Raw genomic sequence first — 20,064 nt, forward strand, 5'->3', positions numbered from 1 at the left:
CTAGAATCACGAACATATGCCAAATAAGCCAAACACCCCTTCTCGACCATGTGCCGAGCCTTCATGTATGAGATAACCCTACGGGTAGAATGACCAGGAGTCCCTATCTACTCTAAACAAGGTAAACCCGGTAAGGCTAAAGTCACAGTCTTGGCATGACAGTCCAAGATAGCATGGTAAGGTGATAACTAGTCCATCCCCAATATGAAATCAAAATCAACCATGTCCAAAAGTAACAAATCTACTCGAGTCTCAAGACCCCCAATCACAACTATACATGAATGATGGACACGATCTACCACAATAGAATCACCCACCGGTGTAGACACATATATAAGAGCACTCAAGGAATCACTAGGTATGACCAGATACGGTGCAAAATAAGATGACACATAAGAGTATGTAGACCGTGGATCAAATAGAACTGAAGCATCTCTACTACAAACTAGAACAGTACCTGTGATAACTGCATCAGAGGCCTCAGCCTCAGGCCTAACTGGAAGAGCATAACATCAGGGCTAGGCCCCACCACTCTGAACTACATCTCTGGGATGGCCTCCTACTGGCTGGCCTCCACCTCTAACAGCCTGACCTCCATCTCTAATACCTCTACCTCCACCTCTAGCACCTCTACCTCCACCTCTAGCCGGCTGAGCGGGCGGTGAAACACCCGCTGCTTGAACCATGGCACAGGAACCCTGATGTTGAGAGCTGCTCGGTGCTCGAGGGCAAAATCTAGCAATATGCCTCGTATCGCCACAAGTATAACAAGCCCTCAGCTGCTGAGACTGCTGACCCTGACGGCCCGAATAACCACTTTGAAAACTCTGGAGCAGAGGTGCACTGATAGGAGCTGGCGGTGCACGGTGGAGCAACTGATCAGAATACTGTTTATGAGAACCACGGCCACCTAGAGCACCATGAGAAGCCTGAAGTGCTGAATAAAACGGCCTAGAAGGATGGCCCCTACCAAAAGAATCCCTGCCTCCAAATGAGGCACCACTGAATCTGCCCGAATGACGAGGCCTCTTGTCAGACCCCTGACCACTCCCCTGCAATTGGACCATCTCAACTCTCCTGGCCATATTGGCCGCCTCCTGAAAAGAAATCTCGCTCCTCGTCTCCTTAGCCATGTACAATCGAATAGGCTAAATGAGTCCCTTAATGAACCTCCTCACTCTCTCCCTCTCAATGGGAAGTATAAGAAGAGCATGACGGGCCAAGTCAATAAATCTGGTCTCGTACTGAGTAACAGTCATAGAACCCTGTTGGAGACGCTCAAACTGCCTCCGATAGTTCTCCCTCTGAGTGATAGGAAGAAACTTCTCCAGAAATAGCTGAGAGAACTGATCTTAAGTCAAAGCTGGTGACCTAGCTGGTCTAGCCAAATAATAATCTCTCCTCCAAGTCTTGGCAGATCTAGACAAACGAAAAGCAGCAAAGTCGACCCCATTGGTCTCCACTATCCCCATGTTCCGAAGAACCTCATGATAGTTGTCCAAATAATCTTGGGGATCCTCAGAAGAAGTACCACCAAAAGTAGTAGTGAAGAGCTTGGTGAACTTGTCCAACCTCCACAAGGCATCAGCAGACATAGCTGGCCCCTTTTCGGTCTGCGCCACAACACCAGGCTGAACTACCCCAACTGGATGAGCTACTGGAGTCTGAAACTGAGGAGCCATCTGCTCCGGAGTGCGAGTAGTAGGAGTCTGGGCTCCTCATCCAGCCTGAGAGACGACTCGTGCTACAGGAAGTAAGCCTGCCTGTGTAACACTCTCCATAAGGCCCACTAGATGGACCAGAGCATCCTGATGTACCGGGGTGTCGATGAACCCCTCTAGGACCTGAGCTGGTCCTGCTAGAACTGTCTAGGCTGGAACCTCATCATCAAACTCAACCTGAGGCTCCGTCGCGGGTGCTGCTGCTCGAGCTCTGGGCTGAGCCCTACCTCTGCCTTGGGCCCTAGCACGACCTTGACCTCTGCCCCTCGCATGAGCTACTACTGGGAGCTCGGGCTGTTGGTCAACTGATCAAGCGGTACGTGTTCTCACAATCTGTGAAAGAACATAGTGGAAGTTCAATTAGCATTAGAAAATCAAGTCGCATGATAGGAAAGAATAGATGCGAAGTTTTTCCTAACTCTGTAGCCTCTGGGGATAAATACAGACGTCTCCGTACCGATCCCTCAGACTCTACTAAGCTTGTCTGTGAATTGTGAGACCTAAGCAACCTAGTACTCTTATACCAACTTGTCACGACCCGGATTTCCCACCTTCGGGAGTCGTGATGGAGCCTACTAGTGAAAACTAGGCAAGCTAATCATTTCAAATAATTACCTTTTCCATTTTCAATCATTTTAACAGTTATGAATTAACATTATATAAACAATAGAATTAAATAAGCGGAAGAACAAAATGTAATAATTTAAATATTACCAATACAAATCCTTAAACATAAACTACCCAGAACTGGTGTCACAATTTCACAGACTATCTAAGAGTACTACAAATAAGGGTTTGAAAGATAAATACAAAGTTGTTTCTTATATAAAAGAAACAAAATGGGAATATAGAAGGAGACGCCAAGGCCTGCAGATGCCTGCAGGACTACCTCGGGTCGCTTGATAGACTGAAGCAACAATCTCACTGAGGTCCAAAAGCTGCAGCACCAAGATCTACACACAGTGCAGAGTGTAGTATCAGCACAACCGACTTCATGTGATGGTAAGTGCCTAACCTAACCTCGGCGAAGTAGTGATGAGGCTAGGACAAGACTACCAAATAAACCTGTGCAGTTAAATCATATACAGCGGAAGATAAAGGCAGAAATGTACACTTAAGGATATGAGGGGGAAACATGGTGCGGGAAACATCAAGTAATAATAGAAAAACAGTAGATAAATATAAGGAACACCAAAGTTCAATTATCAATCAAGGATCAAAAATCAAAGGCAAGTGCATGGCATCACCTTCTGTGCTTTTACTCTCGTCCTCACCACAAGAATCAATATAATTGGCACAGCATCACCCTTCGTGCTTTTACCTCACATAATCATAGCACAGAATTATCCTTCATGTATTATCAATCATGTCATGGCACGCCATTGTACATCATGCGACACGGCATCACCCTTCGTGCTTTTACCTCACAATATTGGCACAGCATCACCCTTCGTGCATTAACACTCTCAAAAATCATACACGACATCACCCTTCGTAGTTTACACTCTTCCTCACCCAAGTAACAATCATGAAGCAATTTGGGCAAGGGAATCAATAATATTTCAATAAAATTCCGGCAAGGGAGCAATAGTATAACAACAATATCCCGACAAGGGAAACAATATCATGACTAATAACATCCCGGCAAGAGAGATAATATCAAAAGCAATAACATCCCGGCAAGGGAGATAATATCTATAGCAACAATATCCCGTCAAGGGAGACAATATCATAAATCTCTTCTCTTTTTCCCATTTACTTCACAACTCAATTCTCAACTTGAGCCAACGCTCTAGAATGTCCAATTACCAATAATACTTCCACAAACCTTGTTCAACAATAGAAATCATCATATAAAGCATGAACAATATGAAACGGAGTCACATTAATCCTAGTATAAGACTCACGAGCATGCTTGACACCAACGTATAGATACTCGTCACCATGCCTATACGTCGTACTCAACAATTAACACATAGCAAAGAAGACACAACTCCTAATCCCTCAAGTTAAGGTTAGACCAAACACTTACCTCGATGCCCCGAACACAATTCAAGCCTCAACTACCGCTTTACCTCTTGTTTCCACCACCAATTCGCTTATATCTAACCACAATTTACTTAACGATATCAATAGATACTAAATGAATCAATTCTAATGTATGAAAATAGGTTTTATAAAGATTTCCCCAAAAAGTAAAAAAATCGACTCCGGACCCATATGGTCAAAACCCGAGGTTCGAACCAAAACCCGATTACCCATTCACCCATGAACCCAAATATATAATTTGTTTTGAAATCGAACCTCAAATCGAGGTTCAAATCCCCAAAAATTGAAAATCCTAAGTTCTACCCAAAATACCCAATTTTTCCCATGAAAACCCTTGATTTTAAGTTGAAATCATGTGAAAAGATGTTAGAGATTAAAGAAAATGAGTTAGAAATGACTTACATTCGATTTGGAAATGAACTTTTCTTTAGAAAATCGCCCAAGAGAGTTTAGGTTTTTAGAAAGTTTAAAAAATGAAGAATTTTCGGCTAAGTTATGATTTACACATGCGCAGATATCGCATTTGCGATGAGATCTTCGCAAATACGAACTCGCAATTGCGGCCAAAGCTTCGCAATTGCGAAGGATGGCCTATGTCTATTTTCTTCGCAAATGCGAACAATGTTCGCAATTGCGGTGCCTGTCAAGGTCGCATTTGCGACATAAGCTTCACAAATGCGAAGTTTCCCTATCCAGTCCAATCTTCGCAAATGCGATGGGTTTTCGCAATTGCGAGCTAAGCTATCTGCAATATACCAGCAGTTTTCCTAAGTCAAATTTCACTCCGTGGCCTATCCAAAAAACACACCCGAGCCCTCGGAGCTCCAAACCAAACATGCACCCTAACCTAAAAACATCATACAAACTTGCTCGTGCAATCAAATCATCAAAATAACATCAACAACTATGAATTAAACCCCAAATTCATGAAATCACTCAAAAACACCAAAATTTCCAATTTCTCAAATTTAAGTCCGTTTTATACCAAACTAATTCCGATCTTTACCAAATTTTACAAATTCAACCTAGTTATTGTTTCAAACTTGTACCGGGCTCCGAAACCAAAATACGGGCCCGATACCATTAATTTCAAACATCTTTTCATTTCCAAAAACTCTTATACTTTTCAAAAACTAATTTTCTTTAAAAAATTCATTTCTCAGACCTGGGACCTCGGAATTCGATTCCGGACATATGCCCAAGTCCCAAATTTTACTACGGACCCTAGAGATCGTCGGATCACGGGTCTGGGTCCGTTTACCAAGAATATTGACCAAAGTCAACTTTATTCAATTTTAAAAGTCAATTTCCTTATTTTACTTAGTTTTCACATAAAAGTTTACCGGAAACGCACCCAGACTGCGCACACAAATCGAGGTGAGATAAAAAGAGGTTTTAAAAACCTCAGAACACAGAATCGACTTATATAACAAGTGATGATGGGGTCATCACAAAATATTTTTGGATTTTTTTTTAAAATTGGGGCCGGAATCGATGAGGTTTGCCTACGTATCTCATATCCGGTGAGAATCAGACCTGCGTAGTTTGGCCAGTTTTGGCGGAACATGGGAAACATGACTTTTTGAAAACCTTGGCTTATTTTCTTTCTTTTTTTTTTGAAATTTCGGCAGAGTTTTGGAATCTTTTAAATACCTACCTCTCACTCTTATTTTATTTTTTTAATTTTTTTTAGATTTTCTTTTCCTATTCTAGAAGCCGGTCAACATGCAAGCCTAAATAGACAAATGTGCAAGTAACACATAGGATGCATCAGAATGGTCTTTTAATTTAGATACACTGTCCTAGACGGACCCAACCTCTGTGTTGAGTCCCTAAAATCAAATGCACTTGATGCAAACAAAACGTTCCTACTAGGGATCCGACATGAGGCTATGTTATTCTAGGTTTAAACCTGGGTGTGTGTTCTAAACATGGCTTACCCAAGCGGACAGCTCGAGCCGAGGTGGAGGCAATGTACCGGGAACATGAAAGTCTACCTGGCCTAGTTGCTGATCCAACTTCATTCTATTTGGTATGACTTCTAATAGAAAAGTGGGCCATGCGTGGTGTGCACCATATTTTTAGAAGACTTAGAAGGGAGGCGTAGGAAGACAGTTTAATACAGTTCAAATAATATTAAAGTGGTAAATGAGCGACAATTAGAACATTAGGCCGACAAACACAGTAATATCAACAAACAATAAAGCTAAGTACAGATTACATTACAGCTCGAATTCTGAACCCTAAACCAGATGTTCTAGGTTCTTATCCTCAGCGGAGTCACTAGAGCTGTCACACCTCCTTTTTCTCGAGGGGATATGGAGTTTTTCCAATTAAAGTGACACTAATCGAAATGAGATTATTTATTTATTCAGAGTCGTCACTTGGGATATTTATGGTGTCCCAAGTCACCGGTTTATTTTAATCGAACAAAGTTTGACTCTATTTTAAGGTCCGCGAAACCAGAAGACCGGATAAGAAATTCTGTTAATCTGGGAGAAGGTGTTAGGCATTCCCAAGTTCTGTAGTTTTAGCACGGTCACTTTAATCATACCTGGCTTAATTAAATTGTTTAATTACGTATTTTAGAATCTATGTGTGTTTTACCTTTTATCGCTCTTTAAATTACTTGATTATTCGTGATTATGGAATTATCTTGAAACGAGTCATGCGTACGTGTACTCGTTCTGTTTGGTATGTCAAAGTCCTGTCACGCGTACGTGTACACAACTAATAATAATTTATTATTGTTTTGCTCAAAGTTGTGCGAACGCATAATTCGATTTTAATTTGGAAATCACAATTATGTCACGCTAACGTATACATAATCACGATAGATTAATTAAAAGCGCGCCTAAAGCACTGTAACGGTGTTCATTATTTGTTCAACTCCTAAGTTTGAGATTATTGCAAGACCTTGAGTTATAGAAAGTTGGGCTAACTTATTGATTTGTGAGCTAAATTCTTTGGCTCAAATCTTTTTATCGTTTGGTAGCCACACAGCCCAAAGCCATTCACCTAGTTGAGAATTAATTCCAACAAACTCATTACTAAATTGACTTAGGCCTAAACTGATTTAATATCTTGGAGAAAACGATTTTTTAAGATAATAAAATAATTTCCCACAAGATCTGAGCTTAACTAGCAAAATACCCCTTTTAAACTAAACTAAAGAAATCAAAATTGAATTTAACATTAAAAAGAGACTAGAATGTATTCATGGAATTCTGGAACTCATACTACCACATGTAAAGACAAATATTCAACTAGATGCAGAAATTTTATAATAACAAGAAAAGACAAAGAAGAAAAAAAAATAAGAAAAGCTGAAAGCAAAATAAAACAAGTAACACCATTTTTCCATCTAGACTTGTGAAGCTCGAGCAGTTTTAGATATTCAAACATCTAGAGATTGACTCTTAAATACAAATTCGAAAACTTAGCACATTTCAACGAATTTCTCATAGGAATAAATCATATTAAAAATAAAAGAATGCATGAATATGAACGAAAAGCTAGAATTATTACTACAACTTCAAAGCTTTACAATTACAAGATAAGCTAAACTAGTATGCTTACACAAAGAGATAACTGATTCGACATGGTAAAATAATATAATCAAGAAGTGCTAAAAATAATAAATAAACTCATAACTTCATGCCTTTAGCATTTAAGAACACATTTTAGTATCACATGGTAAATTACATGGTAAAGAAAAGTATCTAGTCGCAGAAAAATCAGCAATGAAGAAATATGTCTTCTATTAAACAATCGATCGCAACAATGATTAACAGCAAATGCAGCAACACTCTGAGGGATACCCAACAAAATGTCCCCGAAAATCTAAACGTAGAACTCAAAATATTTGTGGTTGAATTCCAAAAAAAGGGAACTATTTTTTTTCTTGACATTTGCTTAAAGAAAACTGCTGAACAATGGTTTTCGAAAAGCCTTCTGCTAATGTTTCGACTACTCTTTTAGCCATTAATTGAACTCCTAATTACTCCTATTTTGCGTTATTAAGCCACTAAAAATTGTGAATTAATTTAAACTAATCAATTTAAACATGCAAAGAAAATGATCAATGTATTATTATTATTTTTTTGTGATTTTGGTGTTTTAAAAATGCAACTAAAAATGTAATTAGATTTAAAATGCAAAGAATAAAAATATAACATATTTTCGTTATTTTCATGATTTGAAATGCTATTAAGTATGAGAAAATTCCGAAAATTTCATAAAGGCAATTAAAACTATTTAAGAATATTTTAGGCATGGGGCAAAAATTAGGTGGCCACAATATTGACATTAACTATTACTTATTAGTTTTCTTTCCACAAATCTACTACGAGTCAATAAAATGATAGAAAGGTTGGGCTGATTGTCTTTAATATTAACAGAAAATTGCTGGTTAAAACAAGTTTATTGCAGGGCTAAGTTTATGTATATACGGTTGGGATTAGCTTTGACATACATAGTTCAATTGTCTTCTTTTTATTCTCGATATTTAATGATTACACAACGCAAAGTTTTCCTTTTTTTTTTTTCTTCTTTCTTACATGGAAATTTTCTTTGTTTCCTTAACTTTTTTTTTATTAATGTTAGATTAACATGTTAAAGATCATCTAGAATTTAAGAGTTGAATTTATTGTTCATTCTATTATTTGTTATCGTCGAGAAATATCTTATAGCCTGTTTGGCCAAACTTCTAAGATTAACTTATTATGAAAAGTGTTTTTTAAAAAGGTATTTTTGGTGAGAAACACTTTGTGTTTGACTAATTGATTTGAATTTTTTTTTTAAATAGTATTTGGCCGCTTCTCAAAGTATTTTTTTTTTCCTTCTAAAACCTTAGACCAAATATCTTGAACAAGAAAAATAGCAAAAAGAGGAGCGAGTCAACAAGGTGAGTCAGCTTCACAGACTGTCAGCTCAGAGTGAATCGTGTAGTGAGTCCTCTGTTGCTCCTGTGAAATGGGAACAACATATCTTACATCTTCTCCAATTCGGTAGTTTCTCTCTCCCTCCTTTTTTTCTTTCTATTTTATACATCTCCTCTTTTTTTTTTGTCGCCATTTTCGTTCTACAGAGTACAGAGGCCACGACGAGAAGTATATTATAGGTACCGCTGAATGAGAAGCTTTAATACATTGGAGTTTTGTTTGGAACTGCTTTGAAGTCCTAGCTCTGTTCAATGTCTGATTTGCACTCCGATTCTACTTCATTCTCAGCTACTCCCGGTTTAGTTCAATGCAAATCCTTTAGCAAACTGGTGGAAATAGGAATTCGACGTGTCTTAATAAATAAATAAAATCAATGTGGTTAAAACAAAGGTTGCTATTTATTCTACTTAAGGATCTGAATCTCCTAGCCTTTATTATATGATTGTAATTTGTAGACAACCTTAATCTGCTGGTCCTGAACTTTTCCCTTCGTTTCAGCTTCTCTTATTCAGCTTATATAAAACATAAAATGCGGTCTTGCTTCTCGTATTCTTTTTTGTTTTTTCATTTTAATCCTAGTGTTTGCTGCTTATTTCTTACAATACTCTGCATCTCTTTCCAGTAGTAATTGTTTTCATTTTACCACTCTACCAGGATGTAAATGAGAAAAACTTACACACAAGAATTATTATCTGGATCTCAGTTTATTGATGAAGAAGGACATTGGGTGCTAGAGTTTATATGTATATGTATATGTATATGTATATATATATATATACCTGTTCCATACAAGCTTCTAATTTCTTAGTTTAGCTGGACCTTTTTCCTGACATGCAAAAATTTGGTCCTTCATCCTCTAATTTCTTAACTTTGTTTGTATCTTCCAGGATCTAAACCAGCTCAAATGATGGGGCTGAGCAACTCTTTGTTTGAATATGTTTTATCTCATGTGTTTTCTTTGTCATACACTGGTAAACATATTTACTTCTGCCTTAACGTGGAAAGGTCTTCCGTTTCTATCAATTATCAGACTAAAAAGCAGCCATGGTAATTGCTTTTGATGGTTCGTCAAGTTTAGAGTGTTTCTAACTCTTGATCTTGCATTTCTTAACAATTGTTCCGCTTCTGCTGTTGAAAAGTTGTTTCCTCCCTATATTGGTAGAAGAAATAATTATAAACTTCTTTATATGCAAGTACAATATATGCTTGTTTTCAGGCTGTTTTAAGCCATGCTCAGAGTGGAAGAAAAGTGTAAATTGACAATTCCAACTAAAGGGCATTTATTAGGAAGATCTATTACATTATAAAATCTTCTGCCAAATGTACAAATAATGACATTTTAAGTTAATGGAATTTGAGGAGTAATTTGCAAAAATTTCTCTAGGAACTTTTCAGAGAAATATGTTACCTATTGCAGTCAGTTTATCCAATCCACTAGAATAATTATCTTGGTTGTGGAGGAGCTGGGTTTGAGAGGAGACTTGATGATTCTATTTGAGATTTAATAGGTGGTAGGACAATGGACCTTTCTATAGAGAAACGATTTGATCCTCCAAAGCTGTCCAGGGACTTCAAGTATTCTGATGCATTGTTTTCTATTATCAATGCATCCTCAAGCTCTCTTATGATGTCCGCCATACATGGTCGGTAAGTGGAGTATGTCTCTGTGCATGCCAAGGCCACCTCTACCACTCTCCACAGTGCCTCACCATGATACCCTCCCTTGAGTGTTGGATCCACAATTTCTTCAACTCTTGAGTTTCTTATTAGAGGTTTTGCCTGTACGTCAAAGTGGATACTTGCATATAAGTAAATTTAAATATGCAAACCAATTAAGTATATATAGGGCTAAGTAGTTAAGCAATCAACATAAGTTTATCATTGGAGTAGCTCCAAATTACTACGTCAATGATAATAATTAAAAAGTTAAATACTTAAGGTGCTCTTTATGTGTTTAAAAGAAAAGTTGAGCTTCCCCACACATGACAGGTGTAGTTGAGGCTAGGCTATTCATACATCTGCATTAGCTTTTCGGTCTTTTTCATTGCACTGCAGTTTGCTGCAATATAATTAATAGGATGAGATTGTACAGTTCTGGTTCGTGAATCTTCAGGTCACATGAAATTTCCTTGATTGAGTGTGAACTGACTTTAATATAATCCAATTTTGTGTTTCAAGAGAGGGGAGTATAGTTTTGACAGAAGGTTGCTTCTACATGATGTGGAGGTCATATTAAAGCTTGAAAATGGGCTTCCTGCTTTGGGGGGTACAGGTTTTTGTTCCGACTCTTAGTTTAAGTCGGTTATTGGATTCACCATTTTCCATATGTTGGTTGCTCTCTGCCTAGTGTCTAGGTGACCATTTAGTTCTTTAAGAAAAAAAAATGTTAGGAGAACTTTTCTCATCTTGGCGTTCATGTTTTTATAGGATTTAGTAATAGTAGCGAGTTGTATCTGGAGAATCTCAGTTAAAGAAAAGCTTGCTAAGTTGACTCTTACCCATTCAACCAAGCTCCACTCATTTCTTGGCCTGTTTATGTTGAGAGGCTCTCGACCTGTTAGGATTTCAAGTAGGACAACTCCAAAGCTGAAGACATCACTTTTTGCTGATAGATGTTGGGTTGAGTAGTACCTATGCAAAAGGAATTCATGAAGAGGCCATGAGCTGGATTTCCCCAAAATATTTTTGAAACATTTTGTGTTATGGTGAATTCATAACAAAGGTGAATTATTCAACAGATATACTGATACCTTGGGTTCTTTGTTTATGCATTTATTAAGAATCGAGAAACTCCCATTAGATTCTCTTGGCGATGATTCAAATAACAATCATCTTGAATAATCCATATTAAGGTTGCAGAGCCATGCATTAGTCTCTGTCTTAGAAATAATTCTCCTGTTCTAATTTCCTAATGACAATTCAACCTAGAAGAGATTATACTTACTCTGGGTCCAAGTACCCAGCTGTTCCCCTTACTTCTAAGGAAGTACCACTATCCCCTTCTTGAGATGCATATTTTGAAAATCCAAAATCAGCAACCTTGGCACACATGCTTTGATCCAGGAGTATGTTACTTGATTTAACATCCCTATGGATCAGACAACGCTCCGAGAAAGTGTGAAGATACAACAAACCTGAAGATGTTCAAAGGGTTCAGGGGAAGAGGATATAACATATTGAAAACAAAGAATTGGTATTTTCTGTTACATATGTGCCTTGTGATAATATGATAAGTCCTCAGGAATGATTGATTGTTATGCTGTATTAGATTCGGGATATGCCTTGCAGCTATTTCTCTGAGGTAAACAAGTTTTCTTTTATTTAATGCGTGCTTGAGTACATAGATATTGTTTATTTCACAGAAGAGCTGTATCAATAGCAGAGCCTTGCGTTACTTGCCTCTTGCTGCACCTAAAGCAATGGAAAGTCTGGCTGGCCAGTCTAGAGTCTTCCTTTTTGCTGCTGCTCCTAAGCACGATGAGCGAAAAAGCAAAAAATTAGTGCTGGTTCTTATGTGAAAGAGGAACTAGGAATTTGTTTTTATGTGAAGTACCATATAACCGATCTTGTAGGGAGCCATTTGACATAAAGGGATAAACCAGAATTTGTTGGTCATTCTCGCAGCAGTAGCCAAGAAGAGGGACCAGGTTCTCATGCGTAATAGCTGAGAGAAGGGTCAGCTGTAATACAAATTGATAGTACGAGGTTAGTTTGCAAGCTGTGTTATTTGTTATGTATGGCTTAACTACATTTACATGGATAAGATGCACTTATTGTAGAAGATGTCTCCTGAAGACCGCAAGCCAAATCAGGAAGAGGAAGTGATAAATCTACAAATCTATAATTATCATTTTGTAGACATGTGAGAACATCAAGTTAAGGGCATGGCTACAAAAGCTTGAAATAATTGGTTAACTTTTGCTTAATATTGCTGTTTCGTGTCCAGTACATTATTCAGAATATTTCAGAGGTTAGCAATGTTCGCAGGGAGTAATTATGAAGAGAATCATGGGATTTGTGAGACAAAGTATTACTTTGTTGAGCATGTAGTTTAGTTTGATTCCCTATGTGAACAATAATAGAAGATAGAAGGTTGATGCTCCGACATTGTGGTGACGCTTTCTTCACATTTTAGTTAGCATCTGTTTTATTGGTTTAATGCAGATGTCAAAGTTAGGAGGAAATTGGTTTAAAAATGCTCTAGACTGATACCTCATTATTGAATTCTCGAGTTCCCTGAGTTGAAGTGGCTGACCGGACCTTTACAGCCACTTCTTCACCATCGGTCAAGGTACCACGGTAAACAGATCCAAAGCCACCTTCACCTATCAAAGTTTTGTAGTTCTGTGTAACAGCTTCTATGTATTCCAATGTGAAATTCCTGATAGATATTGACTTCAAGGTGGTATTTGTGCTTGGTACTGAATAGACTGCATCTGTATTTGATAGAAAAGTTTGAGCATATTCCCTCATTAAAAGTACTAGATCTTACAGAATATTAACTCTTTCAAATTGCTTAATTCTTGTCTGAAAAGCTCCTTTGCAGGGATGATAAAGTTACAGTTTCTGTTTTATCATGAAAGTTTTATGATTCTATAATCTGATCTTAAGCTTATTGCAAGAAGATGAAGAAGAACTTTTGATGACTTTCTAGATTACATATCTTTTCACTCTGTTGTCTATACTTTCTCAATGATGTGTAGAACCATGAATTGATAATATAATTTCTCAAATGATGTCTATGTGCAAAACAAAGTTGTAGGCTAAACAACCTATTTAAGTGGAGGCCAAAGTTTAATTTTTTTTTTTATGAGTAAGCTGATGTAAACTCTAGATTATCCTTCAAGAGGATCAAATCAACTAGTGCATGGCGTCTCATTATTTAGTACAAAAAATAGAAAGAAGAATGGGTTGTCATGGTCGAAAATAGGTGCCTAAAGAATATGATAAGTCTTGTGGCATTCAGAAATTTATATATCATGCATTAGGCATGCAGGATTATTTCTGGTGTGCTGAGAGTGTACTTACTCCTTGTCACTGAGTAACTTCTCATACTAAATTTTGGCCCTGCCATTACTCGTCTTTTGTAGAGGCAAACCATAGAGATAATAATTGCGAGGATCACTAGGAGAGATGCACCTACAGCTGCACCTATCACAAATTTATGCGCTGAACTTGTATTTTGTTTACCATTAGCCATACCCTTGCTGAAATACAAAAAGGAAAAAGGGAAATTAGGCTCATTTCACCTTTTTTTGTCAGCTACCTGCTCCTCCTATCCTTTTGCTCCTTCCCCTACCCCCGGGGAAAAAATGAACAGGAAAAAAACATAGAAAATTCATTTTTTCCTAAAGACGAGGCAAAGTTCTCATACTCTGCGGTGCTATTAGATTCCTTGATGCTTTTAGAAAGCTTGTTGCTGAGGTGACGTCTCCTGCCGGAGTTTCTGAAGGGACAAGGAAAAGAAGATATTGGTGTCACATCATATTTTTCATTGAAACACATGAAGCATGATAGGTTTTTTATAACTTTTTCTACTGCTTTGATAATCCTTCAGAGCTTATTCTCTGTATGATATCATTTAACTTCTTCATGTTTCGCGATTATGTTATGTGGATTCCAACATAGAACATTTACCTTGCAGAAAATGTGGAGGATGATGGAAAGAGTTTGATTGTGTCACTGGAGCCATCATTGCTGATATCCCTGCCTTTGCAAATAACTTGATTGCTTAGTAAAACTATAGCAAACTGCAAATTACTTGGAAAGAGAATCAATCAGATGAAATAGTTGTCTTGATAACAACGGCTTGGACATACAGTTTTCTTAGGTGCATCAGTTTTTGGATGCTAGGAGGGCTTGGTCCACTAAAGCTACCCATGGAGAGATTCCTGTGGTAGGGAGTAGGAAAAGGATTAAACAACTAGAAGTGTACTCCATCCATCTCGAATATGCAGACAATGCTACGTATAAATAAGGTCGAGAAAACGATACAGATAATACTTGATAATGTTCAGATAAACCTCACTACCTTGAATCTCTAATAGAGAGGGAAACTTACATCTGACTGATGACTGAAGTACCATTAACTCGATCACAAGTTAGACCGTGCCATGGAAGAGGAAGACAAGGGTCTCCTAACCAACTTTTTAATATTTCATTGTTTTGATTGTGTTGCAATAATTCCATCTTCACATTCACCATTATGTCAACTGAAACATATAGAGAGAAATGATAAATGTAGTCTCTGAAATGTTCTTCTACAATTCTGCATATGCATTTATTCGGCTACTACTACATTCTTGGACTAAAATTACCTTCTTCCATGGCTGTTTCTTTAACTCGAGGCATAGTCTTTAAAATCTCATAAGCATTACAAATTGGTCCCAGTTGCAATAAATTTGAGGCCTTGATCATAGTCAGATTAACCGCCCTGTTTGCTCTGAACTTCAGAACTACATCCAGGTATCTGGAACCACTAGCCAGTATATCAACCTTGAGTCTCTTTTCATTGTTGATGTATACATGAAACACCCTTTCTCCAGCTTGAACTGAGTCATTGGGCTCAAAAAAGTACAGGACGAGATAGTAGGCATGGTATTCAGTGTCAAGGTCTTCATGCAGGAATTCCAACCTCTCCGGATGTGTCAGGGCTGTTTGTAACACCAACGAAGGAGGTAATAAACGGTGTGTTTCTGCATTGGCCTGCTTAACAATGGATGGCTGGATGCGAGTAACTTCTGAATCTAGATTTGACGCTGGTCTCCAAATTCTATCATACTGGTCATATGGGTACCTGAGTTGGCAAGTATTCATATTATCACTTCCTGATTCTGTATATGTTTGTTATTTTGTTTTAAAACGAAAAAGTGTTTATTACCATGAAAAATATACTCTGTTGCCAATACAACAATAGATCCGTGATAGGACGAAAAAGTACCTGATTTCGGCACCCTTGTTTCCAGAATCTACTCTATGTACAAGTTTGAGTACTTCTGAAGGCTCCCTCTTCAGATAATCTGGATTTATTGGTCTGAGTTCAATCTTAGAAATGTAAGATTTTCCTTTCTTGTTCAATTGGCAGAAGTTGGTATAGTTTTTAGTAGCTCGAAAAATTCCCTCAACCCTAAGTTCATCAGATGATGACTTCACTGTGGCTAATGGTGTGACACCAATCAAAACAACAAAAGAACTGTGTGGGAGAGCCTTCACTTGATTGCCAGAAAGAAATGTACCTCTTACTAGATAGTCTTGATCAATCCTGGTTGGCAAGTTGTAACACCATTTATGACCAATATCTGAGCTAAAAAATCGAGCTCGTTCATAGGGTGTATTCTTGTGCACTGGCCTTATAATGCAACTTTGGTTTTCAGGGAACCAAGTTTCATCTGAAATCCAACTTAAGTTGGTACTTGGCTCAGTAAAGTTTGCAGGAGCACAACACTGTATGCTTAGAAATCCTGCTCAAAATCGCATTGAAATCTAGAAGTTAGATTTAAGTAGAAGAAAAATAAGACATCTGCATATTATGACGAGATTGTTTGTCATCAGCCTAAACATCATATATATATATATATATATATACTACAAATAGCCAGATACTGCTTGCTCTTGTAATAATCCGTATGTGCCTAGTGTTTGATCTTTTGGTGTTTTGTAAGGCAGGTAAGTTTATTTTGCTCAATCTGCTTACACCATGTGTTCCTTGATCAATTCCAATCTGCTTAATTATTCAGTTTCAGTAGGTTTATAGCCCTGAAGTTTTGCAGCACTCGCTCTATTTTTCGAGCAGTCAAAAACAGCTTAAATGATAGTTGAGGTAATTGATCAGCCGATCCAGCTTTGTCAGAGTCTTTATGTGGTGAATGGTTTAGTTTATTTTTGGGATTGCATTCAGTGAAGTCACTACATCTGAAAAAGAAAGTTATTTCTTGTTTGGGCTTTCATATGTTTACTGCGGGCTTAGTCAAACGCAACTTAAATGATAGTTCGATACAAATATAAAACACTCGTGTTATTTGCTAACTGGAGTAGTTCAGGCGTATTTTGGCATTAATTGTGTAAAACAGGAATGAAGATAAAACTGATCGCCTCAAATAATTCAGAAACATTATAGAAATTAACAGGATAATGATCAATATTACTCAAAAAAGAGAAAGGAGCAATTGTCTTAGTGATATCACAGCAATAACATTTACATACTCCTTTTCAAACTAAGGAGATCATCAAGAATGATTATTCAGACTAACCTTCTTGTGCAAAGGCAGATTGAACAAACAGGAGCAGACAGATGATACCACATTTCACCAACCTTGTATTCCAGCAATTCACCACTTCCATCATCCTCTTCTCAAGAAAGAAAATTTCTCCATTAGGTCATCCAACTCAAACTCTAACCTTGCCTATCTCGTATAAATCGGGTTATCTACAGAATTCAATTTTTCACTCATAAATTTTGTACTTTTAGTTTGAAGAACTGACTAAAAGCTGCCTGCCGACCAAAAACAAGTTACCAGAGAGCAAGAAAGGTTTTGTGCAGAAAGCAAACTGGATGTCTGTTTTGATTTTCAATGGTTGCTATTCTTGAAGCATTGCTAGGGAGGTTAGATAAAAAACTAAACCAAAAATTAATACTCCTAAGATATCGTCACTTATATTATGTTGCTTATGAAATTATGACTAAACTAATAGTTATGGTCGTTGTTCTGGTCTGGTGGGACAATCATTTGTTTAATGATAGCACAAATAGGTAATATAATAATGGGGCGGAACAACCATTCATCAATCATCTTTTCTAATTCGTCTCTCCTTTTGTCACTTACCAGCAGCGAAACCTCAAGGTAATGAGCCTTCTCTTATTTTACTCTTTTTCCCACTCATATTTTGCTATCCAAGAGTACCTTTCGGCCCTAGTCAAATGATAGGCAAAATTTTCAACTTGGTCTGGAATTGCTTCTATTAAGTTTGTAGCTTTCCTGCTTATTTTATCAAAGGTGAAAAGGAAATTAAACATTGTAAATAACCAAACACTCCCTCTCCCCACCCAATTCTTTTTGCAGGGAGGAGAGGAATCTTTTAAGGCAAAAATCACTTTTACGTCACGGTCGAAATTATTTACATTCGGTAGTCGTAAAAATGTATAAAATTTATTTATTTTTTGTATAAAACATACAAAAATATAAAATTTTCGGCTATTATTTCGAGAATGATTATAAAATGTCATTTTCTTTTTTTCTTTTTTTTTAATTTCAATTCGTTTCTTAATGCTTATTAAAAGGGGACATATATTTCAATGACTATTTTGGCTTTTCTCGTTATCTTCCAATAAAGTCGAACGTGAATGTCCAGTTAGAGATCAACTACACAAGTCTTATAAGTTATAACTAAGGTGGAGTGACTGTTAAGTTTTACCATTATTTCTTATCATAAAGTGGCAGATAATGTAGCCAAAATGTTCATTAGTTGTTACCAAGTCATCCGTACACCAGGCATTACTCCGTACCATTTACCGATTCCATCAATAAGATGATAATCAGCCACCAGTCAATACAATATCGAGCCACTTCCATTCAACTATGCAAGACAATTGTGGTGAGTTGGCGATTAGTAATTCATACAGTATGTTCTTTGCATATTACAGATGGGAAGATAGAGATGTTCCTGACTTTTTGTTCTTCGTTAATATTCAGAACTCACCCGGTCAACGAAACTTCACAATTCTCTAGAGGCTGTACTAATTTAATTAGGGTTCGGGTTCACATATAAAAAATCGTAGTCCAAGCCCTACTGAAAAAAGCAGAAGAAATAACCCTACTAGTAATATAAACATATAATCTGAATGTTCACTGCGGACTATCATTACAACAAACAATTACATATCCAGTGTAGTCCTACCTATCACCAGCAATACAAACATCGCACTTATCTTCACCTCGGACTAGTTTTTTTTTCTTTTCAAAAGTATACATTTATATTAAGTCTACACTTACAAAGTATCACTAAGTTAAAACTCTCTGATCTACCTGGAGAAAGTCCCTAGTCTATGCTCATTAGAAAGTCCCTCGTCCATGCTCATTTTTATGAAGAGTAACAAAATACAAGTAGATGAATATACCATCTTATGCAAGATAATCCAACATGCAGTTGATATTTCACCAAAAAGAATCAATTTCAACCGAATTGCGAAGAAAAAATTTACTAGGAAGGATAAGCATATCAACTGCATACTCCAAGAGGCGGATCCAGAATTTTAGCTTCGTGGGTTCTACATTTATTATTTTTGGCGTTGAACCCATTATATTTTTAAAGTTATGTGTACGTATCTACTATTTATTGTAGTTTTAATAGGTTTTTGCATCCTCCAATTCAGTCACTTGTAACTCTCATGACGATTCTAGTCCTTTTTTCTCCACCCATTGTCACATTCCTTACCCCCAGCACCTTAGACTTTCGGAACAATTTCACCACTTCCTCCACCACTTCGCCGCCACACTCTTCCACAGCCACTACACACGCGCCGCCAACTCTCACCGCTCTCTCCATTTCCCTAACATATCTATCCGGAAACAATGCCCGATCCAAATACACACTAAACCCGAGATCAAATGCATTATCAAAAAATGGCAGATTATGCGGATCCGCGCGGCTGACAAGCGGCGGCGAGTCCACGAGCTCAGCTCCTGTAACGTCGTGAAGGCCCATTTCTTTTAGGGCCATAACCGCATGACCCGGCCCGGCGGAGACCACAAGGGCCCGTGAATGTTTAGAGAAGAGATTCTTCGCCTGTAGAGTCTGGAATTGGTCTTTAAATGATTGAACTGTTTGGATCCAGGCTTTTGTGGACCATAGACGACGGTTGTGTTTCTTTATGGAGGTTTTAGATCGGTGGGAGAAATGGCAGGTGGATTTGGGGAAACGGTGGTGGGGCTTAGGTTTTGTGAGATTGGGATTAACGCAGGTTTCAGGGGTTTTAATGAAAAGAAGGAAAAGGAGAAGGCTGGCTATAATGAGGAAAGCTAAAGATAGCTTGTTGAGGAAGTTTTGGACGTACCTATCCATTGTTTTTCTGCATGCATTTGGATCTCATTGGATGAGAGAGTAACGTTTGGTGAAGGAGAGTGATCAAACGTCGCCAGATGGACACATAGGTAAAAAGAGATACGATAGTTCGTTCAGTTGGGAAAATGTATTCGAAGGATCGATTATAATACAGTTTTGATAATTACTGGACTGTTAAGTAAGTAATATATAGAAACCGTATTATGGAACATTTTACAATCTCTAATCTAAAATATGCGATTAGTTCAAACTGAAGTACAAATTTATTTGCATTACAATCTTGGCCCACATTA

The 20,064-nt window shown here is 37.6% G+C and overlaps 2 protein-coding genes across 3 annotated transcripts; both read right to left on the bottom strand.

Moving 5' to 3' along the window:
• Positions 1–9,725: 9,725 nt before the first annotated feature.
• On the bottom strand, positions 9,726–17,355 carry LOC107808021 (nodulation receptor kinase-like). Of its 2 annotated transcripts, XM_075249832.1 has the most exons (15): positions 16,963–17,355; positions 15,654–16,173; positions 15,031–15,509; positions 14,775–14,925; positions 14,533–14,604; positions 14,351–14,419; positions 14,088–14,159; positions 13,742–13,920; positions 12,926–13,149; positions 12,267–12,393; positions 12,113–12,181; positions 11,658–11,847; positions 11,212–11,344; positions 10,122–10,492; positions 9,726–9,863 (listed from the first exon to the last, which is right to left on the bottom strand). In XM_075249832.1, exons 1-14 carry the CDS (start codon positions 17,054–17,056, stop codon positions 10,157–10,159), a joined length of 2,715 nt encoding a protein of 904 aa, XP_075105933.1. In that variant the 5' UTR covers positions 17,057–17,355; the 3' UTR covers positions 9,726–9,863; positions 10,122–10,156. The 2 variants fall into 2 exon arrangements, with proteins under 2 accessions (XP_075105933.1, XP_016487983.2); XM_016632497.2 differs by lacking the exon at positions 9,726–9,863 and having other exon boundaries at positions 9,876–10,492; positions 16,963–17,354.
• A 1,723-nt stretch (positions 17,356–19,078) lies between these two features.
• LOC107808020 (uncharacterized) lies at positions 19,079–19,771 on the bottom strand. The gene has a single exon (XM_016632496.2). The coding sequence runs from the start codon at positions 19,769–19,771 to the stop codon at positions 19,079–19,081; it is 693 nt and encodes a 230-aa protein (XP_016487982.1).
• Positions 19,772–20,064: the final 293 nt, after the last annotated feature.

The sequence above is a fragment of the Nicotiana tabacum genome, chromosome 3 (genome assembly GCF_000715075.1).
Source record: "Nicotiana tabacum cultivar K326 chromosome 3, ASM71507v2, whole genome shotgun sequence".
In the NCBI taxonomy this organism is placed as follows: Eukaryota; Viridiplantae; Streptophyta; class Magnoliopsida; order Solanales; family Solanaceae; genus Nicotiana; species Nicotiana tabacum.